This window comes from Zootoca vivipara, chromosome 16, assembly GCF_965207765.1.
Source record: "Zootoca vivipara chromosome 16, rZooViv2.hap1.1, whole genome shotgun sequence".
NCBI classification, from domain to species: domain Eukaryota; kingdom Metazoa; phylum Chordata; class Lepidosauria; order Squamata; family Lacertidae; genus Zootoca; species Zootoca vivipara.
In genome coordinates, this window is record NC_142599.1 from 33,814,507 (window position 1) to 33,829,584 (window position 15,078).

Consider the following 15,078-nt stretch of genomic DNA (forward strand, 5'->3'; position numbering starts at 1 on the left):
CTGAGGAAGATCATGTTACAGAATGTACCAGAAGTGTTTCTGTATGTTGCAGTTGGTTTCGTTTCTGCCTGGGAGACGGTCGCAAGATGTCTGCGCTCTCACCAGGTTGTTTGTTATTTTTCTCTCTAGAATAAACTTAAGTAGTTATTAGAACACTTTGGACTCTGTGTGTTCTTAAGAGGCTTTTTATCCAACGGCTATACAAGCTTTCGCTGTGTGAGAAGAAGAACTCTGCTGTGTGTGTTTTACTGCCAGCCCGGTTCTACGGAAGCAGAGAAGCGGAGAGGAAGCGCGCCGGGCGATAATCAGAGGCTCCTAATTGAGTCATAAACAACTCAACGGAGCCCTATACCCGTCACAGAGCATGATGGGAGCTTCCCTGGTCCGATCCACCAGGGCTTCTCTTGCATTCAGTGTCTGCCCTCTTTCCTCAGGATGGCTGGATTCGACGGCTCCGCTTGGGACGAAGAGGAGGAACCGCTGCCAGACCACCAGTACTACAACGACTTCCCGGGGAAGGAGCCCCCCCTGGGAGGCGTGGTAGATATGCGCTTGAGAGAAGGAGCTTCGGCGGCTCTGATGCCCAACCACTTAGGAGCCACCCTGGTTAGTGCGCCAGCGTTCCTCTGCCAGCTTGCTTGCTCGCTCACCTGCATGCAGTTCCTAGTCGCCATAGATGTAAGAGTGGTGGGGTGCTCTCCGCAAGAAATAGAGCTGCTTACTCTGAGCTATACATATTTCAGTCTTTATTTACATATGTACAAAAGCAGTAGACATCATTCAGCCATCCGTACTGTCGGACACAGATCCAGGAAGTAACTTTTGGCGGCTTTTTCTCCAACATAAAAGTTTAGGGAGCCCTAATCGGCACCTCTGTGTTCTACGTTCCAACTCCCGCCTCTCCCTTGGCGACGGGACCTGCGTAGCCTCCCCCTCTGTTCCCGAGCTGGTGGAGCGGTGTTGGGGCTCTGGCTTAGCATAAGCGAGCCCCTTCACTCCGTGACTGCTTCCTGCCACCCCCTCCCCTTCTCCTTCTGCCATTTCCTGTCCTCCTCCTCCCAGCTGTTCCTGCCTAGCCGCCTCCTCCCTCTCTCCCCTCAAGGTGTTGCTGGGCAGTGCCATGACAATAGACGACCAGGCTGGTTCTTAAATAGGTACAGTGTGGGGAAAGTGGACAGGGGGGCAGTTTCTCTCTCGATCTCATGACACAAGAAGCCAGCAGGATTATCTGGGGCAGCTGAAGGTTGGGATTCCTGCATTGCAAGGGGGTTGAACAAAATGACCCTTTGGGTCCCTTCCAGTGCTACAGTTCTGTGACAATCCTTCTTCTCACAGTGCATAGTTAAGCCCTGGAACTCACTGCCACTGGAAGCAGCGACAGCCACCAAGAGAATTAATGGGAAAGGCTGTCAAGGGCCACATTGGCTATGCTGTACCATCCCGTTGGAGGCCATGATTTGCCTCTAAGCATCGGTTGCTGGGAATCGTGGATGAAGTGGGTTGCTGTGGGGCGCAGCGCCTGCTTGTGGGCTTCCCATTGAGGCATCTGGATGAATAATGTGAGAGCAGGGCGCTGTAATAGATGGGCTACTGACCTGATCAGCCAGGGCTGTTCTTGTATTCTGAAGCCCAGAGTAGCTCCATCCTAACTGCAGAGTCATCTGGTGCTGTTCAGGACTACAAACTCCCATCACTGCACCATTGGCTAGGCCAGTCAAGGATGATGGAAGTTGGAGTCCATAAACAGGTGAAGGGACATTGGGTTCCCCATCCCTGATCTACAGGTATAATAAGAATGTTATTATTTATACCCCGCCCATCTGGCTGGGTTTCCCCAGCCACTCTGGGCGGCTTACAGCACATTAAAAAAACGTAAAACGTTAGACCAGGGGCCAGCTACCTACGGCCCATGGGGCCGGAAGTGGAGATCGTTTGACTGGCCCACAAGCCGCCCCCGAACTGAGCTGCCAGCTCGCGTGCTGTGCTAAACCGGCATAGTGTGGCGTGGGGGCTCGCTTCCACGGCGCCAGAAATCACGTCTGTGCATGCACTGTTGCCAAAAATTGCACCTGCGCAGGCACAGGTGCCAAACATCGCAGGTGCACGCTCTCTCTCACATACACACGATCCGGCCCACAGAGGAATCTCCGCAGGACCGATCCAGCCGAGGCAAGATAAACCTCGCTGACCCCTGCATTAGACATTACAGTGGTACCTTGGTTCTTGGACTTAATCCGTTCCAAGAGTCCATTCGACTCCCGAAACCATTCGAAAACCAAGGCGCAGCTTCCGATTGGCTGCAGGAGCTTCTTGCACTCAAGCAGAAGCCACTTTGGATGTTCGGTTTCCAAAAATGTTCACAAACCGGAACACTTACTTCCGGGTTTGCAGCGTTTGGGAGCCAAGCCAAGGTTTGACTGTAATGTCAAGCGCATCTTTAAGCATTTGAGTACAGAAGCAGGAAGCTGGCTTCCTGAGGGCCCCTCTCCCTCTACCGAATCCAATCGAAGCTTAGATGCCTCACTCGCTGCCTTTCTCCCTTCAGCCTGTCTCCCAGATGTCTGCCGGGGACTACGAATCCAAGAAACCGCACCTCGCAGCACAGGGTGAGCTTCCAGGCCGCTGTTTTGCCTTAAGCGGGAAAAGGGAACCCTTTGCAGCCAGTGATGCTGTAGGGCTTTGGCTCAGTGGTCTCCGGTTCAGTCCCCGGGACCTCCAGGGAGGGCTGGGAATGTTCCCTGGCCAAAACCCCAGGGAGCCGCCGCCAGTCAGTGCAGTCTGCCCTGAGCTAGGTAGACCAATGGACTGGCTCAGGATAAGGAAGCTTCCTATTTAAATTTGCCTTTAGCTCTTGCTTTAATTTCAGGGGAAGGGCCATAATTCAGTGGCAGAGCAGCTGCTTTGGGTACAGAAGGTCCCGGGTTCAATTTTTGGCAACTCCTGATAGGGCTGGGGGAAAGACCCTTGTCTGAAACCCTGGAAAGACTCTGCCAGCCCGTATAGATGGACAGGAGGGTGTGAATTAGTTTAAGGTTCCTGCGTTCCCATTCCCCGCCAGAAGTGGTAGACCCAGGCTTTTCCTGGTAGGCTGCCTCTGGACACGGAGGCTCCTCTTAGCTACCCTTGACCTCCTGAGCTCCCCATCCTGTTTGCTGCCATGTGGGGCTGCTGTTGGTTACGGTCTTCCTGTGTGTTTCCTAACGCTCTCTTCTGTACCCTCTCGCAGGAAGGGAGAGGGGCCCATCCGGGCGCACGGATCTCTTTGACGACCCCTCCTACGTTAATGTGCAAAACCTGGAGAAGGCTCGGCAGGGGGCTCCGGGGGCCACCGCCAACGGCAATGCCCAGCGTGATCTCTTTGACATGAGTGAGTGTCGAAAGGCATGTGCGTGTATGTGTATGTGCAAGAGACTCGTGGGCACAGGGGCAGCAGCCTTGCAATTAAGCACTTGCCTGGTAGCCACAGGCGGGTAAAGTGCAGGCAGGTGCTATCTTAAAAATAAAAAAGACACGCAAGGAAAAGGTGGAAGGGAGGGAAATCGAACTCGTCACTAATTCATAGAATCCTAGAGTGGAAAGGAACCACAAGGATCATCTAGTCCAACCCCCTGCAATGCAGGAGCCTTTTGCCCAATCTGGGGGGTCAAACCCACGACTCTGGAATCTCATGCTCTACCAACTGAGCTATCAAATCTAATCTTTAGTATTACGATCAATGAGCAGCATTAAGAAACCGGCATTGAGCACATCATCTTAACTGTGTTATGAGGGAAGGGGGAAAAGGGTGGAATGAAATTAAGCGAATGAAAATAACGCAAAATAAGGTAAAACGGGCCCCAGCATGATTGCCAGAGTGCCTGAGGTCACACGGCACATGAGGGAGAAGCAACAGGGAGGGAAGAGGGATAAATCAAACTTGGGCACATTCTTAAACCATTGGGTGGGTGGCGCAGGTCAGGAGCTGGGCCTCCAGCAGAACTGAGGAAATGAGCCTTCTGCTCCCGATCTCTCCTGCTGAGGCAGCCTTGTGGGATGCCTGCCGCTAAGCGATAGCAGAGGGGAGAGGATGCTGTGGGGAGAGCCTTCCATGAAGTGTGGCTTGAGGTTGGGAGGTTGCTAGTAATTTTGGTGACCTTATTTAAAAGGCTTATTTACAAGTGTGTTTCAGGCTGGAGGATATTTGTTTGATTGATTGATTGATTGATTGATTGATCTACCGCCCTTTGTCACAAGATCTCAATATTTCTGTATAAATAATCTAGTAGTGTTAATTTAACTGCTCTCTCATCTCAAGATACACACCTGTTCATGCAGAAGTGCATATCCCATTCAAAAGAGATGATTAAGAAATAGTGTTAACATGTTTCTGACTTGGAACCATTCCATTTAAACTACTGTGGTATTTGTGGGGTGCCCTGTGATGTGGGGTTTTGTTGGGAATTTTTGAATTGGGAGTAGTGGGAGAGTTCCTAATGCTCTAAATCAGGCTTCACCAATATGGTGGGTTGGGCTCCAGCTCCCACCATAAATCCCTAATAATAATCTATATATAAAAATGTAAACTGGCCATGTCCGCTGGTTTCCACTTTTCACGGAAACCGCTTGAGCGATAGCTATGAAATTTGGACACAATGTCACATGCCACTATGTGAGTGTTCCTAGCTACATGGGGTATACAAATGTCACACCTGCGCATGGTTAAACCCCATTTTTAGGACCTAAGAAGTCAGCCAGGAGACCCTGTTTAGCATGCTGGGAAAAGAACCAGGTTACAAAACATCGCCCTCTAGCGGCGGCTATACTGGTACTGCAGCTACAAAACCTTCCCTCTCCACAGCACCTTGGTTCGCCTTTACAGACTAGACCAGTGATGGGCAACCTTTTGAGCTTGGTGTGTCAAAATTCGCCAAAAAACCGAGCATAACTTGGGTGGTGTGTCACTTCGAGAGAAAAAAACATAATTTCGCGATATTTATGCTTTAAATAGCAAAAATATATAATTGTAATATATAACTGTATTTAATAAACCAAAAACTAATTATTTAACAAAAAAAACAAAAAACAAAAACCCCTTATTTATCACAAAGTGCCCAGAGTTGTTGAGCTTTTTGGGGGGAGCTGCTGACCAAAGTGAGGGCTCTGCGTGTCACGTCTGACACGCGTGTCATAGGTTCGCCATCACTGGACTAGACCGATTGGAAGTGGGGACTTGCCTGGGTGTGGGTTGGGGGGAGGAGGGGGCAGGATACGTCATGGATCGGGACAGGGTGGGGGGTATCACAAGGATGAGCCACAGCAACGCGTGGCCGGGCCAGCTAGTAATTAATAAATGAATAAAATTATGAGGGAGCTTTCTGCCCTGCTCTATTTTTTCCTTCGTGGGCTTCTGCTAGCATCTTGTGGTTCCCAACCAATTATATCTTGCTGGCACTGAAAGGAGTTGTCAAGCTCCTAGTCCTCACTTGGCTGTTGTGCCCCTCTCACCGCTTGCCTCTCTCCCCAGAGCCGTTTGAGGATGCCTTGCGGGGGCCGCCACCTGCATCACCAGCCCAGCTGGTGGCCTCCATGGAGGAGCAGCTCCGACGGGAGCCCTGGTACCATGGCCGGATGAGTCGCAAAGACGCCGAGAAGCTGCTGCAGGCCAACGGGGACTTCCTGGTGCGCGAGAGCACCACCACGCCGGGGCAGTATGTGCTGACCGGGCTGCAGGGGGGGCAGCCCAAGCACCTGCTCCTCGTGGACCCCGAAGGAGTGGTGAGGCTTTCTTCTTCTGCTTCAGGGTGTGGGGCGAGAGGGGCCAAGTGCGACCTACAAAACAGCCCTTCCTGAAACAAATCCCCGCTTTGCTGGTTGCCCCCTGTTGAGACTAGTAGGGTGGTAGGTCGGGAAACCCAACGGTAGGCGGAGCCAGAGCCCAACAAGAGGTGGAGCCAGAGGCAGACGGACAGGAGGCAGGGAGACCCAAAGGTGGGCAGAGCCAGAGGCCACTAATTCTTGTTTTGTCCCTCTCCTCCTCCCATGGGCTCTTTTGGGGGGTTTTCCAAAACCAACCCCCAGGCCAGTTTTGTGGGGTAAGAGGCAGGAATGGGGGGGAGCCCCATTGCGCAAGCAGTGCATTTCAGGTTTACTTAAAAAAAAAAAAAGCCTTACAGCCAAAGTCTGCTTCCCCCGCCTGCAGGTCCGGACGAAGGATCACCGCTTCGAGAGCGTCAGCCACCTCATTAGCTACCACATGGACAATCGGCTGCCAATCATTTCGGCGGGCAGCGAGCTCTGCCTGCAGCAACCAGTGGAGCGGAGATCGTGAGCAGCGAAGGGGCCAGGGTGTCATCCTAATCCCCACCCCCCCAAATCCTTCAGTGGAAAAAAATTTGCCGCCTTGCCCCTTCCAGCAGCTTCACCTCAGCTTCTCCTGCCTTTTACGGGTGTTCTGTTCCTCACACATGTGTTGCCTGTACACCAGGCATTAATGGCTCCCTCCACCACAGGCCAGAGCGGTACCATCTCTGCCAAAGCGCCTCCCTTTTAATGCGAGCTGGACACCCTCCTCACTCTACAAATCCCTCTTTGGTAGAAGATGCTCTCTGATTATAAACGAACTTTCCTTATCGTCACCCACGTTTCATTTCTCACAAGGAGGCCCTGGGACAGCACCGCTTCACCTTTGCAAAGCCTGCGCAGGGCGCTAGTCCTCAGCGAGGGCGCGAGGGTCTCGGTTTCTCGTGGCCCTTACTGGATCCCGTGCCTGCACAGCTTCACTTGGGGCAGAAGAGCCCCAAACTTTGCCTGCCTATTTACCCCCACCCCCAGTTCAGGTAACCTCACCCTTCTTCTCTTGACTTTTTAAAGCGGCTGGGCGTTCCCATCTCTATTTGTAGCAGCGCCTGATTGAATCTTTGCCCAATGGATTCAGCTAATGCCAAAGTTGCTGATCGTATTTTGTTCTTTTGTGGGGGAGAGGGGGGAGGGAGGGAAACAATAGCCTCTCACCCCCCTTTTTTGTAAAGCACAAAAAAGAGAGCGCAATTCTCCCCCTGGACCCAGATGTGTAACACACACACACACACCCAAATCACTAACTTTACATATTAATTAACTCTGTGTGCCTTGACCCTTTTACAGGTCTGAGATTTTATGCAAAATCCCTCTCGCTGTGGTGGCCTGCTTTGGAGGGTGGTGGGGTAGGGGCGGGAGAGAAGAAGGCTGTTGTTCTCTTCCCCTCCCCACTCCCCCCCCCCAAGTCTCTAGGACCTGCACAGCCCTGGCAGGCACTCCTACAACCCTGTTGGCAAAAGGTTGAGGTGCCCTGCGGGGAAGGTGGGGGAGGGGGCGGGATTACTCTGGGCTACGCCCTACACTACAGCCCCTCTCCTCGCCTGCATTGCAGGGGGTTGGACTAGATGGCTCTCAGGGGTCCCTCCCACCTCCGTGATTCTATGAAAGCACAGCCTTAGCAGCGCTGGGACCCCTCAGGATTTGTGGGACACTCGTCCTTGAACTTGAGGACCTTCTGCAAGGAGACAATATTGGGGTGGGGAGCACAAAGCTTTCCAGAGCACCCAAAGAACCCAGGGAGAGAGGAGGTGGGGTAGAAGAAAGCCACATCTCCTTGCAGTGCTCAGGCTGCAGCCACACCTCCCTCCCCTCCCCAGGTCTGTAAATAAGTTTGATAACTTTAGTGTTGCATGTACATTGTTATACTCCAGAAGCCAAAGTGTAGCCCCCCCCTCCCTCACACACCCCACCCCCACGATCACTGTGCCTGTCCCCCCCCCCCAACCTGGGGGACTTCATTTCCACCTCACGTGTGTCCCCCCCCCTTCCCAATTCCCCCATCCTATACACACACTTTTTATCGGTTTGATTTTATCTTGATTATACCAAAGGAACCCAATGATTATTATTATTATTATAATTATTATTATTAAAAGTTGGTATTTCTTTAACGCTGCGGCTGCTGGAATCTCCTTTTTCGTTTCTTTGCTTGTTTAGCTTCAGGTGGGGCAGAGTGGGGGCACCCAGCAAAGTGTCTTACAGTACTGGGAGAAAAATAAAAAAATTCCTTCAGTAGCACCTTAAAGACCAACTAAGTTTATATTTTGGTATGAGCTTTTGTGTGCATGCACACTTCTTCAGATCTGAAGAAGTGTGCATGCACACGAAAGCTCATACCAAAATATAAACTTAGTTGGTCTTTAAGGTGCTACTGAAGGAATTTTTTTATTTTGTTTCGACTCAGACCAACACGGCTACCTACCTGTAACTAGTACTGGGAGAAGTTATTAACTGTCCCAGAGCATATCCCAAGGCTCCGTTTTCAGGAGAGGAGCTGCTGGCGAAGCACCCTCTCGTCCCCACGTCGCGTGGAATTCCAGCTGCTTCCCCAAACTCTCCACGGGCAGCCGCTCGCTCCCACCGCCTCTACAGTAGCGAATCGCTTGTTCGTATTCGTTCCTACAATTCCCATGATGCCTTAAGGCAGAACCTAAGCTCCATTGGCTAAGAGCGTTTAGTTTCTTGCTGCTGATTGGCCAACGGCCGTGCCTGTCAGGATTAAGCCTGTCCTTCGCCTCCTGTTTAGGAATATTCCACAGGGGTAAGTAGGGGTCACGAAGAGTCGGAAACGACTAAACAACAAGGTAGAGAGAGGATCCGTGTCACCCGTTCTGGGAAAAAAGTGGTTTTAACCTTCCGGCTGTGCCTTGATTTCATTCCGCCTAAGGAACTTTAGGCAGGGTTAGGATCTAAAAGTTTATTCCTACCCCTCCCCCCGCTGACGAAATGGTACATCCCAATCTCCTTTCACTCGCTTCACATCCAAGCTCTCTTTTTATTGGCTAGGTTCCTTGAACCATAGAGAGGGGGAAGTAGAGTGTCCCTCCTTTCACTATTGAGCGCAGCTCGCCTTTTTCTGTCGTCATAGAGCTGCTTATTCCCTAGAGCGGCACCGCGACGCGCATTCTCTTTCCAAAGCCGGTCGCAGACGGAAGCGGAAGCGGTGCTCTGTCCTTCCCCTCTGCCACTCAATTCTATGGTCTTGGGCTTCCGCTTCCTGTTCTCGTCGCGATGGCGCGCGCAGGGCCCCTCCGGCGCTCGTAGCTGCTCTTCCCCTCCCCCCCATTCTCCCTTCCCCCTCCCCCCTTTTCCCTCTTATGGCGGCCCCGCACCCCGACAAGCTGGAGGGGGGAGTCGGCCCAGCTCCGCCTGCTCCGGGTCCGCCGCCTCCTCCGCCAGGGAACATCTCCACAGGGCCAGGCCGCAAGCAGGGCAAGGCCGGTAAGGGCCCGGGAGGCGGGCGAGGGTGGTTGCCATGGAGACGGAGGCCTTGAGTGACAGGGGAGGGCGCACGATGATGATGATGATGATGGGGGGGTGTCTTGTCTATGGGTGGAACCCCCTTTTCCCTCTGGAATTTAAATATATGCTATCTTTTAAAACGTACACGTTGGGTTCGGACTTAGCTGTTCTAAGATCTGATTTAGTTGTTCTAAGATCAGATCCATTAAAATCAGTGAGACTCGGAAGTTATGCTTATGGAGTTGGCACGTTTCGAGTGGCAGCTCCCTCCGCCCTTGAAATCAATGGGACTTGCAAGGGCTGAAGCTGCCTTGTGTTTAAGCCCTCGCCTGGTAGCTCTAGGTCCTTTTGAGTTCAGTGTGATAGTGTGAACCCTGGTGAGTTAGAAGGAACAGGGCAGTCGGGGGAAGGGCTGCAGCTCAGAGGCAGAGAGCATGTGCTCTGCACGCAGAAGGTCCCGGGGCGGCTCCCCAATGCTGGGAATGTCCTTTTCGAAATCCCGAAAAGCTACTGCCAGCCAGGGTAGGCAGTGCAGAGCTAGAAGGACTAATGGCCTCACTCTGGATTAGGCAGCTTCCTGCGCTCCTCTTTAAATTGGCCCTTTGTTTACTACCATGAGAGCCAGGGTGGCATAATGGTTACAGTGTTGGAATACCTGGGAGACCAGGGTTTGAATCCCTGCTCAGCTATGAAGCTCATTGGGTGACCTTGGGCCAGTCACCATCTTTTAGACTAGCCTACCACACAGGATTGTTGTGAGAGGATGAGAACCATGTACACCACCTTGAGATCCTTGGAAGAAAAAAGGTGGTATGTTAATGTAGTAAGTGAAAAGGAAGGGGTGTACTTTGCATGCAGGAGGTGCAAGTTTGAAACCCCCAGCAGCTCCACATAGGGCTTGGAAGGTCCTGTGTACATCCCTGGAGTGCTGCTGCAAGTCCGTGTAGTCAATACACTAGATGGGCCAGTGGTCTGACTCAGCATAAAGCAGCTTTCATGTCCCTTTGTTATAGGGAAGAGCTGTAGCTCAGTGGTGGAGCATCTGTTTCACATTTGGAAGGTCCCAAGTTTAATCCTTGTTTCCTCCAGGTGGTTTTTATTTTAGTTTTAGTGACAACTACCAATGGACAAGTGTGCCATGAATTTATCTAGTCCCTTACAACAGGAATGGGGAACCTGTGGTTCTCCCAGGTGTTCATAGAATTGTAGAGTTGGAACGAATTCCAAGGGTCATCTGGTCAAAACCCTGCAATGCATCCATGACAGATGGTCATGCAACCTCCGCTTAAAAACCTCCAGGGAAGGAGAGTCCATCACCTCCCAAGGGAGTCTGTTCCACTGTCAAATAGCTCTTGCTGTCAGAAATATATTCCTGGTGTTTAGTCGTAGTCCCCTTTCTAGCAACTTGAATCCCATTGGTTATGGCCCTAGCTTCTGGAGCAGGAGAAAATAAGCTTGCTCCATCTTCCATGTGACAGCCCTTCAGATGTATCTCCTCTCGGTCTCCTTTTTTACCTGGCTAAACATCCCCAACTCTCAACTGTTCCTCCTAAGGTTTGGTTTCATCTTGGTTGCCCTCCTCTGCACATGTTCCAGCTTGTCAATATCCTTCTTAAATTGTGCTACACAGAACTGGACAGAATAAGCCCCAGCCAGCATTGCCATTGATAGGAGCTGTAGTCCAACAACATCTGGAGGGCCACAGTTTCTCCACGCATGCTTTAGAAGACTCTAAGAACTGTTCTGCTTAATATGAGCATGGACACATTAGTAGTAGTAGCAGTAGTGGTAACTCAGTGTATATGCCGCCCTTCATCTGAAGATCACAGGGTGATTTTTACCCACCACCCAGTTTTCCACAGTGCCCAGGCAAGTATTTCAGCAGCGCCTGAAGGCAATTTACCCTCTCATACTGTTTGTTCTCCTCCAGCACTTCCCCAAAGCGAAATCTGTTCAAACGTATTCTGCCTCTAGACCTGGAAGTTTTGTTTAGCTGTCACAGCTAACAAGCCTAGTGATAGCCCAGCCCATCTCATTGTGTCTGTCTGATCCCCTTTCTAAGCATATTAAAGGTGGCGGCTTTCGCAACATCCTGTGGCACTTAATTCAATCATGCAAATTTTCAAATGTCTCTCTTAAAGATCTGGAAAAGCAAGGTTCTTCCCTCCTTCCAAGGAAGCAAGCAAGCAACTAGGCAGGGAATGATCTTGATGCAGTTGGTTTTGTTTTTGAAACACAAATTTCTAGCATAGTTATCTGTAGACAGGCAAACAGGGTGTTTGTTGGGTTTAGTGGTCTAGTGACGTGGGCGGGCTTCCAAGGCGGTGCACCGGGATGTTCAGGCTGTGACTGACCACCCAGACTTTGCATTAGCTTGCCAGTGCTGCATCTACATTTCCTTTTCTCCTCCTAATTAGGCCTTCAAATGAAGAGTCCCGAGAAGAAGCGCCGCAAGTCCAATACACAGGTAACGTCCCTGGGGTGTGTGTCTGTTTGAATCGTATATGAATCAGCGTTAATACATCTCTACAGAGCAGCCTCTGAGAATTACTGTCTGGTTCCCTTCTCCCTTGCGTGCACCTTAATTTTCTTCCAAGTAAGGTTTCTGGATCGGGGTTTTTCCTTACTTCTTCCTGCTCCACACAAATCCTACCGCTTTGGTGCGTCCATTTTCTAATGCTTCAGTCATTTCAAACGTGAATTTATTGCCTGCTCAAAAAGCAGATTTGCAACTGTCTTAAAGCTGAAGTAGCAGCTGCAAAAGAATTACCGTATTTACTAAAAATCTAAGGCTCACCTTTTCTGGCCAAATCACGTTGCGAAAATTAAGGCGTGCATTAGATTCGATGGCACATTTACATTCGCCAGGAAATACTTTTTTTTTGTTTCAAAGTTCTGAAAATTGAGGTGCGTATTAGATTTGATGTCGCATTAGACTTGAGGAAATATGGCCCAAATATGGGGCGCGGGGGGCGCTGTGGGTTAAACCACAGAGCCTAGGGCTTGCCGATCAGAAGGTCGGTGGTTTGAATCCCTGCGATGGGGTGAGCTCCCATTGCTCGGTCCCAGCTCCTGCCAACCTAGCAGTTCGAAAGCACGTCAAAGTGCAAGTGGATAAATAGGTACCGCTCCGGCCTTGATGGTAAATGGCGTTTCCGTACGCTGCTCTGGTTCGCCAGAAACGGCTTTGTCATGCTGGCCACATGACCTGGAAACTGTACACCGACTCCCTCTGCCAATAACGCAAGATGAGCGCCGCAACCCCAGAGTTGGTCACGACTGGGCCTAACGGTCAGGGGTCCCTTTACCTTTATTAGATTTGATGTTGCATTAGACTTGAGTAAATATGGTCATTATCTCCGCTTCCCCCCTGTTAACTGTGGCACATCTTTCCCTTCCAGGGCCCTGCCTACTCCCACCTCTCGGAATTCGCTCCCCCTCCCACGCCCATGGTGGACCACCTGGTGGCATCAAACCCCTTTGAGGATGACTTCGGGGCCCCCAAAGTTGGCTCTGCCTCCGCACCTTTCCTCGGCAGCCCCGGACCCTTTGGGAACTTCCGCATGCAGGGGGCGATGGGGCCGCAGGTGCCACCCGGCTACGGCGGGGGCCCACAGCCCATGCGGAGGCAGCCGCCCCCTTTTGGACCAGGCCAGATGGGTCCCGCCTTCAACATGCCTCCCCAGAACCCCGGGTACGTGCAGTCCGGAGGGATGGGCTTTGGCGGCCAGCCCTTTGGCCAGCCCCTGGGGCAGAACTTCAGCCCCCCTGGGGGGCAGATGATGCAGGGCCCCATGGGCGGCTTCGGCCCCATGATCTCCCCCACCATGGGGCAGCCTCCGCGTGGAGGCGACATGGGTCCGGGCCCCAACCTAAACCCCCCCGGGGGCCCCCCGATGGCCCAGCGCTTCAACCAGCCAGGCAACCTGTTCGGACAGTCCCCCATGCAGCGGCCCAACCCGAACCTCCCCAACCTGCCCCCCAACCCCAGCTCCTTCCCTGGGCCTGACCCTGGTTTCCCCCCTGGCGGCGGCGGCGGCGAAGACAACGGCGGGGGGAAGCCGCTCAACCCGCCTCCCAGCACCTTCAGCCAGGAGCAGCACAGCGGTTCGCCGGCAGCCATCAACGGCACCCAGCCCCCGTTTGCGCCCAACAGCACGGGGCACGGCGGGGGCGGCACTCCCGAGGCCAACAGCCTCCCGCCCTCCAGCAAGGCTTCCGGGAACTCGGGCCACCAGCCCCCGCCCGGCCTCGTGTACCCCTGCGGGGCGTGCCGCAGCGAGGTCAACGACGACCAGGACGCCATCCTGTGCGAGGCCTCATGCCAGAAGTGGTTCCACCGGGAGTGCACGGGGATGACCGAGAACGCCTACGGGCTGCTGACCACCGAGGCCTCGGCCGTCTGGGCCTGCGACTTCTGCCTGAAGACCAAGGAGATCCAGTCGGTCTACATCCGAGAGGGCATGGGGCAGCTGGTGGCCGCCAACGACGGCTGAGCCTCCGCCGCCACTTCCCTCTGCCTGGGCATCAGAGGTGGTAGCATTCCTGCTCTGCACCACTAGACACTCTTCGGCTTTGTCCGTGGATTCTGCAGACTGTCCAAGGAACACGGGTAGCACATTTTCAAAGCCTCCCGGTTATTGAAAGAATTGGGTGGGAGGGGAGGACAGAGTCTTTGACCTTCTGTGACCTCCGGAACCTGGAGCTGTTCTTCCTAAGCCTTCCAGCATTCCGTCTCTTCCTCCTCCGCCTTCTTTACAGCTGCTGCTGCATTTTGAAGCCACAGAACAGCCTGTCTTGGGCAGCAGATATCCAGCAGACGGCAATTTAGCATAAACTGGAGAGCGGTTACTACCACGATTTGGACCATTTTCTTCACTGGGGGCGTCTATGCTCTCTCTTCTGCTGGCGTTTTCTTAGAAGAGGACCACCACCCCCTCTCCTCAAATGCAGCACAGTTCCCTCAGTTTCCCATTTTCCTAGAACTACTGCCAGGTGCGAGTCTGCCAAAGCCTGGACCCTGTGGGGAGGGTTGGTATTTTGAGGGTTGACAGGCCCTCAAGTAACGGAGAACAGACCCACCCCTGCCCTGAACCTCTTTCAGAGGACATTTCAAGAGAGCCATGCAAGAGGAAACACTCTTGGACATCTTTTTTGGTTTTTTAAATTTTTTACTTTTAAAAACAAATTGGCGGGTTTGTGTTTTTTCTCCCTTAGACCCAGACCTTTTTTTGTACTTGTGTGTGTTTTGGTCAAGTGGTTACTGGTGTGATTTTGATAATTGTTTTCTTTAAAAAAAATCTGTTTTGTCCTGCTGGACTTTTTGAAAAGAAGGGAATCTGGGGGAGTAGGGAATCATTGCTGTACATATATATATATATATATATATATATATACAGACACATACAGCGTCTCTCTCACTCTCTTGGTTTTTATGTGAACGTATTAAAAGAAATTTTTTGTACCATGCTGTTATAAACTCAATTTGAAAGCTGGTGGGAGGGAGCAATGGCCTGGTTGCTTATACCAGGGGTTCCCAACAAAATTTTCTCAAGGACCCCTCATCGAGCCGCTATTGTGACAAGGACCCCCATTAATTCCTAATCCTAAATCTAATTCCTAATTCCTAATCTGATTTTTCCAGTAAGCTTAACACTGATCTTGGAAGGGTTAGGTTCAAGGGACGCCAACGATTTAGGTTCAATGGACACTGACAAGATCGGTTCGAGAGTCACTGACTTACTTGCTTGAACATCAAATGCATTATCTTCCTCTTCATCT

At 51.9% G+C, this 15,078-nt stretch overlaps 2 protein-coding genes across 3 annotated transcripts in view; both read left to right on the forward strand.

Moving 5' to 3' along the window:
- The window catches only part of SHC1 (SHC adaptor protein 1), a 30,936-nt gene extending 22,990 nt beyond the window's left edge, over positions 1 to 7,946 (forward strand). The window contains exons 8-12 of the mRNA XM_035097927.3: positions 435 to 606; positions 2,546 to 2,606; positions 3,227 to 3,367; positions 5,504 to 5,754; positions 6,179 to 7,946. Of these exons, the coding sequence (XP_034953818.1) occupies positions 435 to 606; positions 2,546 to 2,606; positions 3,227 to 3,367; positions 5,504 to 5,754; positions 6,179 to 6,307 (754 nt within the window). The 3' untranslated portion in view covers positions 6,308 to 7,946. The remainder of the gene's footprint in view (positions 1 to 434; positions 607 to 2,545; positions 2,607 to 3,226; positions 3,368 to 5,503; positions 5,755 to 6,178) is intronic.
- Positions 7,947 to 9,030: 1,084 nt separating this feature from the next.
- On the forward strand, positions 9,031 to 14,761 carry PYGO2 (pygopus family PHD finger 2). Of its 2 annotated transcripts, none has more exons than XM_035099312.3 (3): positions 9,031 to 9,276; positions 11,715 to 11,764; positions 12,699 to 14,761. In XM_035099312.3, exons 1-3 carry the CDS (start codon positions 9,153 to 9,155, stop codon positions 13,791 to 13,793), a joined length of 1,269 nt encoding a protein of 422 aa, XP_034955203.3. In that variant the 5' UTR covers positions 9,031 to 9,152; the 3' UTR covers positions 13,794 to 14,761. The 2 variants fall into 2 exon arrangements, with proteins under 2 accessions (XP_034955203.3, XP_088515767.1); XM_088659641.1 differs by lacking the exon at positions 9,031 to 9,276 and adding an exon at positions 11,078 to 11,166.
- The last annotated feature ends 317 nt before the right edge of the window (positions 14,762 to 15,078 follow it).